Below are 18,749 nucleotides of genomic sequence, written 5' to 3' on the forward strand. Positions count from 1 at the left end.
GGTTTATTATACTTGGCACTCCTCAGTGTGCTCAGAGCTTTGTGTGAAACCAACTCACACCACTTAGATGTATACAGTTTCTTCAATGTTTCATTGACTTCACCAGTGCTTCGTCTTCTGCCAATGAATGATGTTGCAAATTTTGTTTAGTTTGTGTCCCAAATTCAAAGCCAGGCTTGGTGGTTGATAGGAGAGGCTTTCCTCATCAAATATAGCAACTTGCTTCACTGCTTCAACAACTGTCTGAAAGTTTGAACGCTTCCTCCAGGTTGTGTTCAGAGACGTTAGCGTGCAGACATAGCAGCAGTCGTCCCACTTCCTGGAGCTTTGGATGCATATGTTCATGCTTTGTGGGGTTTTGTCCATGTCTTTTGAACAAGGGCCTGGGCAAAATGAACAATGGATAGGTCATTTTGCACAGCCAAGCCAATATCGACCATGTTATTCTGCTAAGAATCTTGCACATTCCACTTTAAAGGTGTTGTCTGAATTTGGTCTCTTGGGCTGTAGACAAACATAGAACTGTGGCTCTTCCAGCTTGTTTGTCCTGATTTTGATTTTCTGGCCTAAAGGGACATGTTCGGACATGTCTCCAGAGTTCTTTGCATACACATAGGCCCACGGCCACAGCAGGAGCTTAAGGACTTCTCATCACTTTTCATTGTCCTTTTTCACCTTGGAGTATGGTACAGTTATGTTGAAAATTCCCCACTTCGCATATTTTTTCAAACAAGACCTTGCACTTCAGTAAGTGCTCAGGGAGATAAAATGCATGCGAAATTTCTGGTTGAGGCGTGTACTTTCAGTCTACTTTGTGGCTTACCACAAACAAAACAGTCATTTTTTTTGGTCAAAGTGAGATGTTGAGATTTGTTTGTCTTTATTCTTCACATACTTCATACTTGATGAGACTTTTTATGCACTTCTGAATCTGCTATTTTGCCAGTGGTAACATCTGTGGGCTGGACAGAAAAGGGGCAAACATCTTGAAGTGTCCAAATTGTTAAATGGGTTATTAATGGATTATGTTGGTATTCCTTCCCTCAGTGGGACTTTCGGCTGATGCGGCTCAAAATGCATGCTTGAATCTGAATCACTGTTTGAATCTGAGACATATTTGCTTCCAGAACTCTGGTCATCGCCGGGGTCAAAAATTTTATCCTCAGCTGTCTCCCATCTGTGGCAAACCCAGACTCTCGAACAAACTGCAACATGGAAAACATTGGTTCAAACTAACTGTGTCAGTTCCAGTTAAAACAAATTTAAACTAGATTATTCTCTGTGTCAATTTGTACTGCATTTTATATGATGTTAGAAGGGTTACCAGTAATAAAATAGTCACATCATGTGCACCATGTGCAGAGCTCATGGTCCTGTGGCCAGTTGCATCATGGCTCTCTGTTTGGTTTCTAGCTATATTGCCTGAATTTGGACTCTTATTTTCCAAACACAATGCATTCAAGAAATATTTTACCTCTCCATCTGTGTCCAGCAAATGGCATGGAAGATATATTTCCAGCGCATAGAGCACACTCGTCAAACGCAAATCTTGTAGTGGGCTCAAGAAGGTGTTTACAAGAGTCCTGGGGAGGGGGTAGGAGGAATCTCTTCAGCATCTGCTGGCAAAACATTTAAAAACATTTCATTCTTGAACTTTAACTGTAGTTGGACACTAAATGATACTTAGAACTAAAGAAATGTACCTTTTCAGAACTGGTCTTTGGTTCTACAACTGGACTCTGTTCACTCTGTATCAAAGTCATTGAGGACTCTGTTATCTCTGTCTTGCACTGAAATACAAGTCATATTTTGTCATGAATCGTGCGATAATTAGCCATCTCGTTATTTTGCCATCAACTTGCCACCTCGCATCATTTTGCCGTGAATTGCGGGAAAACTTGGTAGAGAGAATGGTAATTGATGCCAAGAAGTCATTTCATTTTTTGATTTTACCTAAAATGTCTTTCCTTAATGAACTTTATTTTCATCTCGTATTCATTATCCCAAGAACATGCCTACTGATTTAGTCCAAGTTATTGTTGATTTTTTTAGTCTCCTCTAAAAAAGTGCGTTGACAGAAATATATTCGTCAACTTTTTGTTCATGGAACTAACGCTAATGTACGAGACAAGGAAAAAACAGACAAGGCCAAAGAAGCAGTATAAAATGGACATTTAAACGTAAGTCCACGCTGTGAAGTCACTCTTTGCATATTGACTCATGAAAAAAAGGCCCGTTTTTACCATAAAAATAATTTGCCAAGTTGTCCTAGCTTCAAGAAATAAGTAAAATGTTACGTACCAAACGATCCAACGTTGTATGTCACTTTCCTGTAAGATCCTGCGCCTCATCTCGCCCACAACTACGTCCTGTCACTGCCCCCCCAATTGTGTAGGTATGTGTGTGTGTGTGTGTGTGCATGGGTGTCTGTCTTTGTATATGAAATCCTGCCGGCCGTTTTTTATTATTGCATCTTCAACACACAAACGCACACACACGCACACCAACTCAGGCGAGAGGATTACGTTGACCTGTCCAAAACCCATATTTCTAAGCTATCTAGAGACAAACTAATGAATGATTATTGTCCCAGCTGACTAGCAGGTTCACATATTCCTCTTTTTCCAGAAAAAAAGTTTATTAAACCCTATAAAATTAAAAAACAAGTATGGAATTAGGCTGACACTGGGTGTGGACTGTAATCGCAAGTCCGGTGATTTGTCGGTCTATACCGACACACACACACTCACACACTTATTAAGCCAAATGATTCAATGTGCGCATCAAGCACACTCAGTCGATCAAAAATAGCCCTTACAGTTTCTGCTTAAAGGGGCAGTGTATAGAATTGAGTGCCATCTAGTGGTGAACTAATAGAAAACAATGAATAAACAATGTGCATGCATTCTGCACAAACCACGGAGCCTCAAAGAGACCACCCATCACACATTCTTTTCAGCAGAGGTGCAAGAAAAATTTAATCACTAAACAACTTCTAGTATTCGCTCAAGTGACAAAGTAAGTGCATTACATTTGTTACACATACTGTAGTCATGGATTCAGGAAATTTGTGATTGGGTGACTGTCTCCTATGGGTCTCCGTAGCAGAAAGATGACAATAAGACATGTCAGCGTCCTGAACGGTGCGGTACACTCCATTTAATATAATTAGCAATTATCATAAAAAATTACTTAGATGTAATAGAAGAAATTAAAATTTCATAGTGGTTTTAAAATAAATTAACTTTGGAGAATCAAAACATTCTTCAAACTGTCCCTTTAAAACATTGGGTTAAAGATCCACTTTTTCAGCATTTGGTTTATTAAAACAATGTGTCAACTGGCACTTGTCTTGAAGTTGTTGCTCTATTTGGCATTGTGGTCTGAAGTTAAAGTAAATGGGCCAAATTTGTGAATGAGCACACGTGACCGTGCTCAATACATTTTATCCCACAGAAAAATGCAAAAACATTTATCCTTCCAGTACCTGGAAAACGGTAATCAGGGCTTGAGGGAAGCTATCAAAAGTGCTGCGTGGTTTTGGTTGGTTGGAAAAGTTGAACTTTCCTCCAAACACCTGCATCCCCAACAGTGAGAAGATGACAATAAAGAGGAAGAGCAGTAGCAGCAAGCAGGCAATGGAACGGACTGAGTTCAAGAGGGAAGCCACCAGATTACTGAGAGAGGTCCAGTATCTAAAGGAGACAAGAGCAGAGCAACAATACTATGATTCAGGATGGAGAGATGGCACGGGTGACATCACAGACGCACAAACTGCTAGCATCCAATGCAATCCAAAAAGGAGCATGCTTGTAGAATGGTGAACAAGGAAGTTCAAATATTTGGTAATTGTATTTACTTGTTCAAAGCTGTTGATTCTGACAGAGAAGTAGGAGGAGTACCTCAAATTCTCTCTTGTGGCATGGCTTGAATGAAGCAGCTATATTTGTGGTGAGAAACGTGGAGCTAAGCGACATTTCACCGTGGGAGTTTGTGGGCGATACAATTCTCGACGCGATACGATATTGATTTTGATATTCAAAGCGTTGTAATAGTTGAATTTTGTTGATGCATGTAGATGTTATATGATTAAATGATGAATATGATACTGCCACAGTCGCAGCCTGTGTCGCCTCCTGCAGAATCCCTTGAAGTGTGATTTTATGCTGTGTTCGAGGAAAGTCCTATTTACGATTTCAAAGTGTTTGATGCAAATGTAAACAACAAAGTTGGCTGATTCTGATAAATTGTTTGTGGTTTTGGTTCGTCACAACACATTTTGAACTCCAGCAAATTTTTTCATGAATTTATTTCGATATAGGTATATCTTACCATTTCATTCATGGAGGGAGATAACAGCATATCTTTACGGAGTCAATACAAATCACGTTGTTAGGCGAAATGATTTCAAATAACTAAATTAACGTATTAGTCTAGCTGGGCGGCACGGTGGCCTCGCAGTGCAGAGGTTGTGGGTTCGATCATGGCTCCGGCCTGTGTGGAGTTTGCGTGTTCTCCCTGTGACTACGTGGGTTTCCTCTGGGTACTCCGGTTTCCTCCCACATTCCAAAAACATATATGGCAGGTAGATTGGACACTCTAAATTGCCCCTAGGTATGAGTGTGAGCGCAGATGGTTGTTCATCTATGTGTGCTCTGCGATTGTTTGGCAACCAATTCAGGGTGTCCCCCGCCTACAGTCCGAAGATAGCTGCGATAGGCTCCAGCACCCCCGGGAAAAGCAGTACAGATAATGGTTGGATGAATAGTTTAGCCGGCAGTTGTTTCGGGACTTAACTGTGTGAAGTTTGAATGCATACATTGGAAATTCACGGGAGTTATCATTGTGTTGCAAATACCAATACTGGAACATTTGGGTGGACTGTGAGGGAATTGCCAAGTTGTACATTCAAAAAGAACAAATCATTTCAGTGAACGTGAGTAAGCCGATCACTGTGGCGGAGATTGAGGAATGATTTAATGAATAACTCAATTGAACTCTTTTGAAGAGTCTTTCTAATGAACTGATATTGTCTTACTTATCACTAATGTTGACACTCGCAGTGCACATTTTGTGCAGACGCACACACTCACTGTGAGTAAGCCCAGGTGTTGACGGTGAGGGAAAAAAAAAAAGTTACGTGATGTGCCGTTGCATTTAAAGGGGAAGTCAAAACACGGCATTCTCAATAATAAGAGAATAAGAACTAAAGTCAATTTGGCCATTTTGCCACTTGTTGTGAACTGAAAATGACATCACAGTTGCTCAGGGCTGAGCTAACGACCTACCATGGCTCAACTTCAGAAAACAGATGAGCCATGATTGGTTACCTTGCCCTGAGAAACTGATGTCATTTGTGGCAGTGACAAAATGGCCGCTCCTTGTCTTAATACGGGTGGACTTTACTCCTCTTTCACTAACACGATATTAATGGGAATGCCATGTTTTGACTAGAGACCACACATGGACATATTATTGCAAATATTTTTTGAGGTTGACTTCCCTTTTATTGTTTACTACATCTGGTGACGATGAAGTGATTTTGAACACTACTTACTTGGCTATCACTATGTAGGCACCAAAGTAGCTGAAATACTGAAAACATATTTATATTGTAAATAATGACCTTACGGAGAAATGTAAAACACATAAAACACACAACATGTTTACATTGATCATGCTACATAAATATATTGAATATATTAATTGACCTAACACAAATTATGTTGACAAAGATATCTACCTCCACTGATATTGCTATCTATATCTCCATCCATCTATCAACTGAACTTGAAGAGCAATGTACTGGGACGTGTTCTAGTAGTGAAAATGACTATTGCAAAGCACTGCACAACATTTACCTGGTGACTTTCAGCAAGCGTAGCAGACGGATGCAACGCAGCACTGAGATGCCCATGACTGACATAATGTTCATTTGTACCAGGATGAGCTCCATGATGCCAGTGGTCACCACAAAGCAGTCAAATCGATTGAAGAGCGACATGAAATATGAAGAGAAGCCAAGAGCGTACATCTTCATCAACATTTCCAGGGAAAACATGGACAGCAGTAGTTTATTGGTGTTGTCTGTTCGTTGCGGAACCCGTTTCAGCCCACAGTGTCAAGTAATGGCAAAAGAAAAAAATGACAAGACAAGAATCAAAGGAGTTATTCAACTGGATTTCAAATAATGAACTTTTTAAATTTATGGTTTTATTTAATCTATTCTGAATAATGAAAATATCAGATTTTGAAATGAATCACCTATGATTATTTTACACTTAAAAAAGGTCGACACATGATACCTTGGAAAAAGAAAATGCCAAAAGAATGTAGCACAAATAATAACAACAGAATATTGTCTTACAGAATATATTTGATGGATTTCCTCAGGAAAATGTCGATTGCTTAAAGCTCTGTTGCAAAAAAACTGAGCTTTCTCTTTTTTCATCTTTAAGATAAATTTGTAGAAAAACATAAACTAAGTATGTACAGTATGCATGTACTTTTTCCTCGATAACCCTCACTGCATCTGCAAGCGATCATTGTGGTTTTGGTGCAAAAATGATTAATGATAGAATGTGTTTCACCGGCCAACTCCACATGCAGAAATGTTAGGGAAATAGTTGTCTGACCTTGCCAGTTTGAGAGCCTTTCAGACTGCTTGTGGTGTTCCGTTGCAATCGCGAGCGTATTGAAGAAGACGAGCATAATCACCCACCAGTAGAAAAGTTTGGACTTAACGTACACCCGGCATTTACGGCGTAACCAGCGGTTCCACTTGCGAGCCAGTTTACTGTGCAAATGGGAAGGAGAAAGAAATTGCATTTAGAGAAATTGTTACTCAATCATAAAACAGGTATGGAATCAGTGACGGCTGGTCAATAGAAAGCGCTGGGATGATACACTACCACTGATCTAAGTAAATATGGCAAAATTAAATCTTGAAAATTAACTACAATAAAAATACTCGAAATTAAACAGGATACATATTCAGTTAATGATGCGTAAAATTGTATTCATTTGTGGTTTATATAGCATTTGCGATTGTGGGCTCCAAGACGATTTCCCTTTGACTCTCGTTCAAAGTTATCACATGCGAAGTACCTTCATTTTAATGTAAAGTACTTGGCAAAGGTAGGCCGTTGATTTTTAGTGCCTGTTCCCCTTCCACCCCACATCCATGATGAATCTGAGTCATCATTTCCAGTTGCAGAGCTGCAGATGCTAACAAAAGGTTTGGGAGATTTGAAGTAACTCAGTGAAGTCACTTTAAGAATTAGTTCTTTGCAGGTCTTTGCAGAATATGAGTTAAGCAATAAAATCTATGTGGTTTTTGGCCATACCAGGGGTGGCCATTTTGTCACTTCTGTTGACTGAAAATGACATCACAGTTCCTCAGGACTCAGATAACGACCAATCATGACTCATTTTCAGAAAACAGGTGAGCTGTAATTGTCGTTACATGATTAGTGCATTTATATTTATTTCAATGGAAAATATTACCTCGATTTATGAACGCTTGAAGTTACTTACGGGCTCACGGAACCAATTAAGTTTCTAACTACAGGTTCCACTGTATGTATATAAATGGGTATGTCTCTATACATATATATAAATTGTATAGCACCAGCCCGGAAGAAAACAGCACCAGCCGCCACTGATGGGAATAAAAAAAACAAAACTTACTAGTAGTACATTATTAACTGCATTGTGTCCATTTTACCGACACTTCCTGCCTCAGAGCCTCCATTTTCGGTGGGAAGCAAACCTGAATAGAATAATACATTTGCATACAGTTAGTGGAGTTACTGTGGCTGCCAAATATAGCCTCAATAAAGTTTTGCAACTTACTTTTTGAGTGACAAAGATATTTGAGAACATGCTCTGCAGAGTAGAATAGGGTTTTAGAGTAATTGCATTGGCTTGTATCAATATCAGTTTGCGTATTCCAGCAGGGTGAGATGGTAAAGCCACAGACGTATTGTAATTTGCGCACTAAAAGTCTCACTTTTTTTTATAGGTTGACTGGTCCCGAGACTTATATTTTGAGGAGAAATGGTACAGATATGGTTGGATGGATAGATGGATGCAAGACACATTGCAAGACTGGAATTAATCTGTCCCCCACTACCTTCCTGACCTAGCGGTTGTGGCCCTAAACAACCGTATAAACTACTCATGCCATGGGCTGGACATGAATACCGTGAAATTTGGGGCAATGCAAACATAATGTTTCGGAGGCGTGTCAAACAGAGGGCTGCTGAGGGTTACTAAAAGGTAAACAAAATTACTTTTTACTTGAAATATGCATCTACCTGTTCAGATTATTTGGAGATACTTGGTTTGCTTTACTTCAAGTGATTTTACAGGATTTTATTTTGGAATTGCAAGCATCAAAATAGTTTGTAATGAAATGTAGGCCTGACAGGTTGGCCTCACAGTAGCATATGTGCCTCTCAGTTCAAAGCTCATGGGTTCAAATTTGGGCTCTGGCCTTCCTGTGTGAAATTTGCTGGTCTCTGGGTACTCCGATTTAACCCCACATTCTGGAGATGTGCATATAATGCCAACCGAAAACACTACATTTTCCATTGGTGTGAGGGGTACACGTCGCCCATCTCCAAAAATAAGATGGGTTGCAAACACGGCCCGAGGTAGGGCAAGAATTATATGAAATAGCTCGATGGGTCAGATATGGAAATCAAAATATTTTGAGGTCCATAACTTTTCCCATGGAATTCCTTTGCAACCGGGCCGATCAAAGCAACGGCTATGATAGAGGCTACGCACTGCAGAACAAATGTAGCTTTGGTCCCAACATTTTCAAAGTAGTTTTCTTGTAACTGAAGGTTTAATGTATTTAAGTTTGCTATGTATCCATTATTTGACTCCAGTATTCAATTCCTCGGCTTGGTTCTGTGGGCCTTACTCTGTCCTTCATGGTCATTATCCATGACTTCAGCTTGGGTGATCCACTCCATATAACCCTTCAAGTCTTCATCCAGCTGCTGAGTCTCCCTCAGCTTCTGAAACTCACCTCGGGACTTGGCCTTCTCTCTTTCTTTGGTGAACTCACTAGAAAAAAAGAACATACAAAAATCAATCAGAGAAACATGAAAATAGTGACTTATGACCAAATGAAATCCTAAAATAAGACAATTTTACCAAATGAAATCCTAAAATAAGACAATTTTAAAAGTTAAATGGTGAAACTTGTTCCTACCCACTCAGTACACCAAGAACCAGGTTGAGCACAAAGTAGGAACCGACCAGGATGAGTGTGGTGAAAAAGATCCAGGGCCATTCCATTCCAATCGCATCATTCACCTGTTTTTTGTTACAGACAAAAATTTAATAGTATACACAACATAGAACATCAGTCTAGTGCCCTTTGAGACCATAATAATATATTACCCAGTATAAGACATCAGTCCACCCTTGTGTAGTGATACATTGGTACACAGTCAGCATGGAAAATCCCAAGTTGTCAAAGTGAGTGATGCCATGGTTTGGGCCGGGCCAGCCGGCTCGACACTCAGTGCCATTGATGGAGCAACGACGCCCATTCCCTGCCTGGGCACATGGGGCAGGCTTTTCATTTTCCACTGTCGCAATAATGTCTGAGTATGGACAAAATGGCAACTTTTTAATGTTTATTAGGTCATTGCATTAATTTTTATTAAAGCATTGTTAAGTACAAGGCATCTTAACTTATATCGCACATTTCCTACTGAAGGCAACTCAATGTGTTTTGCACAAGCAAAGACACACCTAGAAGCAACTCCAAACAAAAGGCATTACGAAGCAAACCAGAGAAAACAAAAGTACCTTACAAAAATTACTGTAAGAACGTATGATGACAGAATCCATCCTATAGATTATCATTTTAAAAGCAGTATTTTGAGCTGACAACACTGTATGTTTGCAATGCAAAAAAATACAATAAAAAATAAATAGCAACTTACCAGTGCCTGTGTAGTAGCAGGTTTTGTGCATTTTGCATTTGAATAGCTCAAGAGCCATTATAGAGTAGATGGTAACCATGAAAAAGACCAATAGAGTAATGTGAAACAAGGGCAGCATGGACTTCAGGATGGAATTCATGACCACTTGCAGGCCTAAGGAGGAACAAAAATCATTTTGGAATCAAATATTTTGATACCAATACAAAGGTCATCAAACCATTTTCTATAAGACTTTTGTTTGTTTGGACCTTTGTCTATTTGTTTATTTCTCGGGAATGATGTACAGAAAACTCAAGAGCAGTCCCTGTGGCAGGTAAATAATAAAACTAAGAAAAACAAAGACACAAGGAGCATCAAACTATATACTTCTTCGATACACACCTAAGTTACAGTACATTATTCCTACCTTTTTAATAGAACTTCATTAGTCAATGTAGTGCAGTGAAAGTTAAAAAGGTTCATGCTGACAGGCCATTCTTAATAGGGCCTGAGCTGCTACAGCTGCAAGGTCCCTGTTGTTTTTGTAGGAATAATAATTATTATTACGGCCTGAGCAGCAAACTCTATGAGGTCCATATTTTTATTTTTAATTTATTTTTGTGGATATTATTATTGTTATTATTATTCATTAACCCTTCCACCCATTAACTGAGACGTTTTTCCTTACAAGGGTTGTGGGCGTGCTGGAGCCTATGCGCAGTAGGCGGGGTACACCCTAAACAACATCATTAAGTACATACGACGTGTTGGTTTTAGCGAGGTCACTTTCAAAATGCCTGGAAGTTTAGGATTATATTCACTGCAGGACTTAATCATTTTAAATAACGTTTCCAAAAAAATATGTCAACTATCAAAATCATACGACTGCTTGTTAACATGAAGGAGCGCAAAGAGCTAGCATGCTAGCCCTACGCCCCACAATTTGCAAGTAAATAGTTCACTAATTCCCGTTCGTAATTTCGCACTACTTTACTATGTAAACGCCATATTAGCAATGTCATCTTCAATTAAAAAAAAACAAACACATTTTTAAGGTTAATGTCTCAGTTACAGAGCGTGTGCGTGTGTGCGCGTGTTAGTATGAGACACAATGTTGTGAAACGAATTTCTCTTTTCTACCTTTTACAAATTAACAAACTGGTCACGTATAAAGGTTTGTAACAGTTTATGAAGCTGTCAAATCTATTTTTACCTCACCAGATTAAGCTGTCTATCTACCAATCTATCTGTCTAGCACAAGTGGTTATTATGTCTCCATCACATATCTTGGCCTACAATCATACCTCTTTACCCGCAATTGCTACGATTTCATGAATAGTTTACAAGAAACAAAACTCCCTGACATTTGGCCTGACCTAGAATTGCAGGGCCTCCTTTTGTTTCATAGAGAATTTTATTTGAATGTTTTTTTTTTTTTTCCTTTTCAAAAATATCAAATGCCCCATAGCATTTAAAAATGTCTTGCACAGCCTGGGTACTTGTTGAGCTGTTAGTGGTTTTCCTAACAACCAGAAGAGGTTCAATCTGTGACTAAAAGAGCAATGTTTTGAACTTACAACTCGGACATGGAGAAAATGTTGTTTTGATAATCGGGACAGTTTCCAGCACCTACCCGGTATGAGAAACACAGAAGAATAAGTCTGAAAACCTTAATTTGGGAACACCAAGTCAATGTACCTGTGCTTCTTTCATTTTGTCAACAAAAAGCACGATGCTACACGCGCATAGAAATTTGTACCTGCACCTGGAGAAGATTTGCTAGGTCGCACAAGTACATTGAGAGCAGTGCCGCAAGAATATCTGGTATTATTTTGATGTTTATGGCGGACAAAATAAAGTATTAGCAGAGCTGGGCAGTCTGTCCCGGGGGCGGAACTGTCTGTCCCTGTTCCTTGACTAATTTTAAAAAAGGGTTCAAATTAATCCAACCTGTTCAGGGTGTCCCTCACCTACTGCCCAAAGACAGCTGGGATAGGCTAAAACCCCTTGCGACCCTTGTGAGGACAAGCAGTACAGATAATGGAGGGATGGTTCCATTAATCACAACTGAAGGGGGATTTTAGTCTGGCCCACGAATTGGGGCTCAGGTGTGTGATATGGTTGCGGCCAAATGGGGAAACGCCACTACCAACTGTGCATACTTACTTGCATTGGGTATTTTTTTTAGGGAGGCGGGGTCAGTCCCTGTCAGTTTTGTCGGTCAGTCCCCCGCCCACCGCCGCGATCTCAGTACGGTTGCGGGCTCAACCCTATGGCCTTTTTTAAAAATTGTCGGCCCCTGACCGTTCCGGCCGACAGGGATTGTGGTATTGACAACCTCCCCTTGTAATGGTATGCCCCAGTAGTAGGTGGGAATGTTTGAACGCACACTGCGTGTTCACATCTCTTCATACACAAGCAGCTGGTAGTAGGCAAGTAGGTTCATCAGACGCAGGAGGACTGATTTGAGAGCTGGACTCAAATCAACCTTCGGCCTTTGTTAATCGAACCCTTTTATAAAATTTGTCACCCCCAAAAATGGGCATCCGGACAGACTGCCCAGCTCTAATTATTAGCTTTTTTACATTCACCATGAGACATGAGCGGCTAGCTATCAGCTGCGAACGCTGACTGCAAATGCACCATAATATGCAAGTGAAAGTAATTTTAGGTTATTTGGAGTATTTAATTAGTGATTGTACGTGACCTCAGGATGACGTTACGTTTATGTCGGTGGCAACAGTTTCTGATGGCAGTTTACTTTAACTGGGCATTGAGGCACTTGAACTACTTGTTTCACTACTATTGGATTGAGTTTTGACCTGATCCCACCCTAAGATCCCTACATAAATTCCATGAGTTACAGCCGTGTTGGTTGAAAATCGCTGCTCTGAAAACTACAAAAAAAATGCTGTGTCATGTTGTTATTGTGGCACCAGTCTGTTTTGAAAAAGTGTTTGCTTACTTGGGACTCCAGACACAAGCCTCAGTGGTCGAAGGACTCTGAAAGCCCTCAGAGCTTTCATATCAAAACCACCACCCTTTTCTCCAACTACAGGCTCCACTCCACTGATATGATTAATAGCATCCACAGCCACAGTAAAGAGTCTGAAATGTTACCAACAAATGCTAGATCAGTACCATCTTAACAACTGGAACATCAAGGGATAGTTTTGAAACACAAAAACCTGTGTATGCAGTGAGCATAAATCATACTAGTAAGATATACAGCACTTATTTAAAATTATCAAAGAAAGGAAATAATTAACATTTTCAATTGTTTATTATTTTTTAATTGCATTGGTATGAATGGTTCAAGCCAAACCAAAAACTTACCCAACTGAAACGCAAACAAAGTCTAAAATGTTCCAGCAGTTTCTTAAGTATGCATCGGCATGAAAAAGAAATCCATAGGCAATTATTTTCAGGAAACATTCTACAGAGAAGATGATGAGGAAAATGTATTCCAGGCTTTCCTATAAGACAACAAGCATGACATAATTATAACTCCAAAGAACCGCAACCTCATTGACAAAGTATTATTTGATGTTTCTTCAAGACCACAGCACCGTCACAACTGTAGAGAAAAAGTATGCAACACAACACAAAATATTAGGCATCCACAAATAACTTCTCCATCTGTGCATGCACGACGAGATTTGTTTTTCAATCACTTCAATTGTATTGGATTGATGAATTTGAATCTGAAGCATTTAATAATATCAGCAGCACCATCTGGTATGAGTGAAAAAATATTTTTTCACAATACAGTTTGAGTTGATTCCTTACCACTATTAGTTACCGTTATCAAGCCCGCCTTCACCGTCAGGCTTTCTTGGGCTGGAGCCCATGCGCCTACACTAGTCAAAGGTCTAACAGATGATAAAAAGGCTTCGGAGGGTTACAGGCCATGTGTAGATAGAATTACATGGCTTTAGCTTCAGCAGGGACACCCAGACTTCCCTCTCCGCAGCCACATCTTCCAGCTCTTCTGGAGGGATCCCCAGGCGTGCCCAGGCCAGCCCAGAGACATAGTCCCTCCAGCGTGTTCTGGGTCATCCTCGGGGCCTCCTGCCGGTGGGACATGCCCGGAACACCTCACCAGGGTGGCGTCCAGGAGGCATCTTAATCAGATGCCCGAGCCGCCTCATCTGGCTCCTCTCAACTGGAGGAGCAGCGGTTCGACTTTGAGTCCCTCCCGGATGACCGAGCCTCTTACCCTATCTCTAAGGGAGAGACCCTGCGGAGGGAAGTCCTTTTGGCCACTTGTATCCGAGATCTTGTTCGACCCACAGCTCGTGACCATAGGTGAGGGTAGGAACATAAATTGAGAGCTTCACCTTTTGGCTCTGCTCCTTCTTCACCACAACAGACAGTTACAGCGTCCGCATCACAGCCAACGCTGCACCGATCCGCCTGTCGATCTCGCGCTCCATCCTCCCCTCACTCGTAAACAAGACTCCAAGATACTTCAACTCCTCCACTTGGGGAAGGATCTCGTCTCCTCCACCCTTTTCCGACAAACGACCATACAGAAACCCAGTACGAGGCAAATATTAGGAGACTTTTAACACAATTCAGGCAGGCAAAAAGCATGTATGATAAAGTTGAAAGAAGGTAAAAGACTCCATGATTCTGACTTTAAAAGATCTACAGGAACTTAAGACACTGTGTGACTTGTGATCAAGCTATTTTGTTTGAATGTTAGCCTTCAGTGAGCAAACAGGACACCCTTCACTTCATGTCACAATGCTGACTATTGTAATGCAACACACATCGCATACACCACAGAGTGTACACACACTTGGTTTTAGAGGCCAATATTAACTCACTCTTATCTATATAAAAAAATCCCCAAGGTTCCTTCTCCTTAGGGTTAACAAACTATGGGTGCATTGTATGCACACTGTCCAAAGAGACAATGTTGTTGACTTCAGACATTTAATAAAAAAATATTCAGGTAAATTAAGGTTTGTGAGTCGCATCTGCTGTGCATATCCATGCATTTAAATTTAATTTTTTTTCAGGTTAGACAATTACCCTCCTCAAAAACTAGCAAAGAAAGGGGTTTAAGTCGGGTTTCAAAGTATGGTTGAGGTTTCAAAGATGGTTTTCAATTTCTAGGAATATACAGGGTTAGCATCAGTTAAGGTGCGTAACTTAGAATTTGTGACCTTGAGATTCAAAGAAGGGTTATGGTTTCAAAATAGGTTCTAAAAGAAAGGTTTCAAATTATCGATAGGGTTTCTAAACAGGTTTTAACAGTAGGGTTTCAAAGTAGATTTTCATAGTAAGGTCGCAATTTATAATAATATGCATGGTGAGAGTAAGGGGTAGCTTGGGTAAAAATCACCCAATTTGTTTTTCCCTCCCACCCCCACTCATGATCACATGACATATTCATTAAGTGTGGAGTGATACATTCGCCTGATTTGTGTACAGGAAGCGTGGCATCAGTTCCCGCTCAGTGATGGTTGTACGTCTCTGTGTGTGCCCTGTGACTGGCTGGCGACCAGTTCAGGGTGCAATCCACCAGTACGGGGTATGTGGTGACGAAAATGAAAATATCTCTGTAAATAAATCCTCAAGCACGAAGTATTGACATTTATATATATATGTATATATATATATATGTACATACATATATATATATATTTATATATATATATGTACATACATATATATATATATATATATATATATATATATATGTGTGTGTGTGTCAAGCGATTAAATTTTTTCAACTAATTAATGGCAAAAAAATCTGTAATTAATTGCCGTTGATCAATTTTTTTTCTGCTACTATTTTTGTGAATCTTTTAATAGGTATTCACTTGAAAAATATGTTGGAATTAATGTAAAATCACCAAATATGAAGTAGACTGTTCTAATTGCTTTCTTTGATCCTTGAATACCATCAAAATGGAGTCATCTTTACAATAATTTTTCTTTGAAACAATTTTCAAAACGTATACAGTGTATTTGGTTATATGCACCACACTCCAGCAGTGTCGGGTTGCAAGGCCCAGTGGTAACTTAAGCAGGGTGTTTTGTTGCGAGAGGCTGTGCTAAAGATGTACAGCTAATAAGGTACAGTGTTTGAATTTGGCTTTGCACGATATGCAATTACATTTTTTAAACAAATCAAACTGAGTTAAGTGAGTTAAAATATCGCGTTAGTTGGAAAAAATAATCTTGAGTTAACGCTTTAATTTTGAGAGCCCTAATATGTTTGTGTGCGGGTGTGTGTGTGTTTGTGTCATGATCCGCGTCGGGCATGACAGGGGTTTTGTTATTGTTTTTGTGTGCATGCGGTTTTGTTGTTGTTTTGCCAGCTGAGTAGGGGCGTTTCCCCTCAGCACCTCGCCCTCACCAGCCACGCACCTGCTCCCCATTAACCTCACACACCTGATGCCCATCCGCACTCCTAATGACTGGACTATATGAACACCTCATCCCAACAACTCATTGTCGGAACATTGCTCCAATCCAGGACTGTCACGGCCGCTCCCTGACCTTGTTCTCGTTCTCGTTCTCGTTCTCGTTCTCGTTCTCGTTCTCGTTCTCGTTCTCGTTCTCGTTCTCGTTCTCGTTCTCGTTCTCGTTCTCGTTCTCGTTCTCGCTCTTGCTCCCTATACACCCCCCATATGCGCTTGTCCCGATTGCTCGTTCTTGTTCACGTTCATGTTAGTTTGTCACTGTCTTTGTTCCCCGTCAAGTTTAGTTCTGTTTGTCACGTTTTGTTTGCCCTTGTTACTTTGCACCCTGCCACGTTGTTTGATTCATTTAATAAATTCCCTTTAAGTTACCCTTTTCCCTGCTTCCTCGCATTTTGGGTCCTCCCCCTCCTCGCCGACCGGCGATCCCTGACAGTTTGTGTGTTTAGAGGGCCAAATACATTTTACATGAATTTATATTTTATTTCTAATATTCTTAATGTCTATACTAAATTCTATTTTTTTCTTTGCATGTATGATATTTTTCTGTTTCTTGATGACAGAAGGTAGTTGTGAGGGATCATGACAGAAGTCCATCAGCACAAAATATGCCCCTCACAAGCTATGACCCTGAAAGGATGCTTTATGTGAGCTATTGTGTTCACTGAAAAATATTCAATGAGAAAAGACCAAATTGATGCAATATAACCATACTGATGTGATAAACAATGTGTCTCAGTTTAAAACATTGTAGATTTTATAATCTACTATACATACACTATTGTTTGCTTCAGGATCTATCTGAACTATTATCTCAATAATATTACATTGAGGATTGCACTGCTCTTGAGTTTATTCACATTGATTGTACAATGCTGTGCCTCATTTGTTTTATTTTGCCAATGGATTTGATCCTGCACATTCATGTCATTTACAAACCCACACTGTATTGGAATGTATTTATGGCCTCTCCCATTTCCGTGAAGGCATGCACTCTCTGCTTTTACACTGCTAGCATTATACCAGTCTATTTTAGATGCATAACACTGACTGACTTATCCCGCTGGCCTTCATGGGGATAAAACAGTCAGTTACATGAGCCCATCCGTGCCCTTGTTTGCTTGTCCTTGCATGTTAATGAATCAAAGGAAACGTAATCGCACATTTTTCATATTTGAAAATGTGTAAATCTGATTGAACATTTGTCGTTAGTCTAGTCAGTCTTTTTACCTAACCGAACATGATGTATTACTATATTTAAGTCTTTGACATTTTATTTTATTCCGCCACTCTAATGCGGACACGCTTTCTTTTTTTTTCTTCACAATTTGTTGGTGTATTTTGTATTGATACAATAAACATTTTGTTCTATGTTGAGATACTAAAGAGCTGGTTTTGGATGTATGACACCTCTACTAACTTGATACAATGAATAACCCAAAATGTGAAATACCTTTTGTGAATGCATGTATGTGATGCAATAATCAATTAGTGTCTACTCAATAGACACTAAATGTCAAAGTGAGATTTTTACTATTGTCTTGTAAAAAAAAATGTTCTTTTGTGTTTCACACTAGAAGAGGAGACACTTGAGGTTGAAGCACAGCCAGGGACATACTGGGCCCGAAATTTGGCCTGGGAATTAAAGATGGAGAGGCCCCTGGTGCGTGCGACCGAAGGCTTAACATTTTTTGTTCGTGATGCCCTGAATGATAACCAATGAGCCAACAAGAGCACAGGTGTCAAACTCGGGTCCTCAAGGGACAACAACATCCTGCATATTTTAAAATTGTCCCTCTTCCAACACAACTTTTTTTCTTCATAAAAACTGTTTTCTTCAACTTTTTCCGTATACAGAACAGGTTAGTAGGCTATTTTATATAATAACATACGAATTTGAAAACCATCCAAATGACGGCTCTCGAAATCCGAGTGTTGTATTTTAAATTTCTTTCGTTTGAAGACACATTTTTAATCTTTAGCTTTTGTTAGGATATTTTCCAGGGACCACTGGAAAATAGTAGCGGGACTCTTTAAGCGCAGACACAGAGAGATATAATTTTAACAAAGGTATTTATTTTTACAAATGAAAACACAGTAACACTATATATCTATATCAATAATCAAAAATGCAACACCGACAAAGATCAAATGAAAATCGCTGGTGGAAAAAACTCACACCAGGAAACTGACGACGGAACAAAAAGCGCTTGCAGAAGGCAAAGAACACAATAAACATAAATCGCTTACCGCAGAAGGGCAAGAAAAAAACAATTGGGGCGAACGAGAACCAAAACGAGAAAAACCTTAACTGAAAACGGAGATACACGAACAGAAAAACCATATGCAGAATACAATACCGAGA

At 39.8% G+C, this 18,749-nt stretch overlaps 1 protein-coding gene across 2 annotated transcripts in view; it reads right to left on the reverse strand.

Annotated features, from left to right (window-relative positions):
* LOC148327787 (dihydropyridine-sensitive L-type skeletal muscle calcium channel subunit alpha-1-like) overlaps positions 1 to 18,749 on the reverse strand; it is a 54,978-nt gene that overhangs the window by 32,373 nt on the left and 3,856 nt on the right. For both annotated transcript variants that reach the window (XM_088308191.1, XM_088308190.1), the window contains exons 3-12: positions 13,284 to 13,423; positions 12,913 to 13,055; positions 9,969 to 10,121; positions 9,418 to 9,623; positions 9,227 to 9,330; positions 8,933 to 9,078; positions 7,690 to 7,771; positions 6,636 to 6,796; positions 5,862 to 6,087; positions 3,488 to 3,695 (exon numbers count right to left, since the gene is read on the reverse strand). In XM_088308191.1, the coding sequence (XP_088164317.1) occupies positions 3,488 to 3,695; positions 5,862 to 6,087; positions 6,636 to 6,796; positions 7,690 to 7,771; positions 8,933 to 9,078; positions 9,227 to 9,330; positions 9,418 to 9,623; positions 9,969 to 10,121; positions 12,913 to 13,055; positions 13,284 to 13,423 (1,569 nt within the window). The remainder of the gene's footprint in view (positions 1 to 3,487; positions 3,696 to 5,861; positions 6,088 to 6,635; positions 6,797 to 7,689; positions 7,772 to 8,932; positions 9,079 to 9,226; positions 9,331 to 9,417; positions 9,624 to 9,968; positions 10,122 to 12,912; positions 13,056 to 13,283; positions 13,424 to 18,749) is intronic.

Source organism: Idiotropiscis lumnitzeri, chromosome 11, assembly GCF_059441095.1.
Source record: "Idiotropiscis lumnitzeri isolate Australia: NSW breed Sydney's pygmy pipehorse chromosome 11, RoL_Ilum_1.0, whole genome shotgun sequence".
Taxonomy (NCBI): Eukaryota; Metazoa; Chordata; class Actinopteri; order Syngnathiformes; family Syngnathidae; genus Idiotropiscis; species Idiotropiscis lumnitzeri.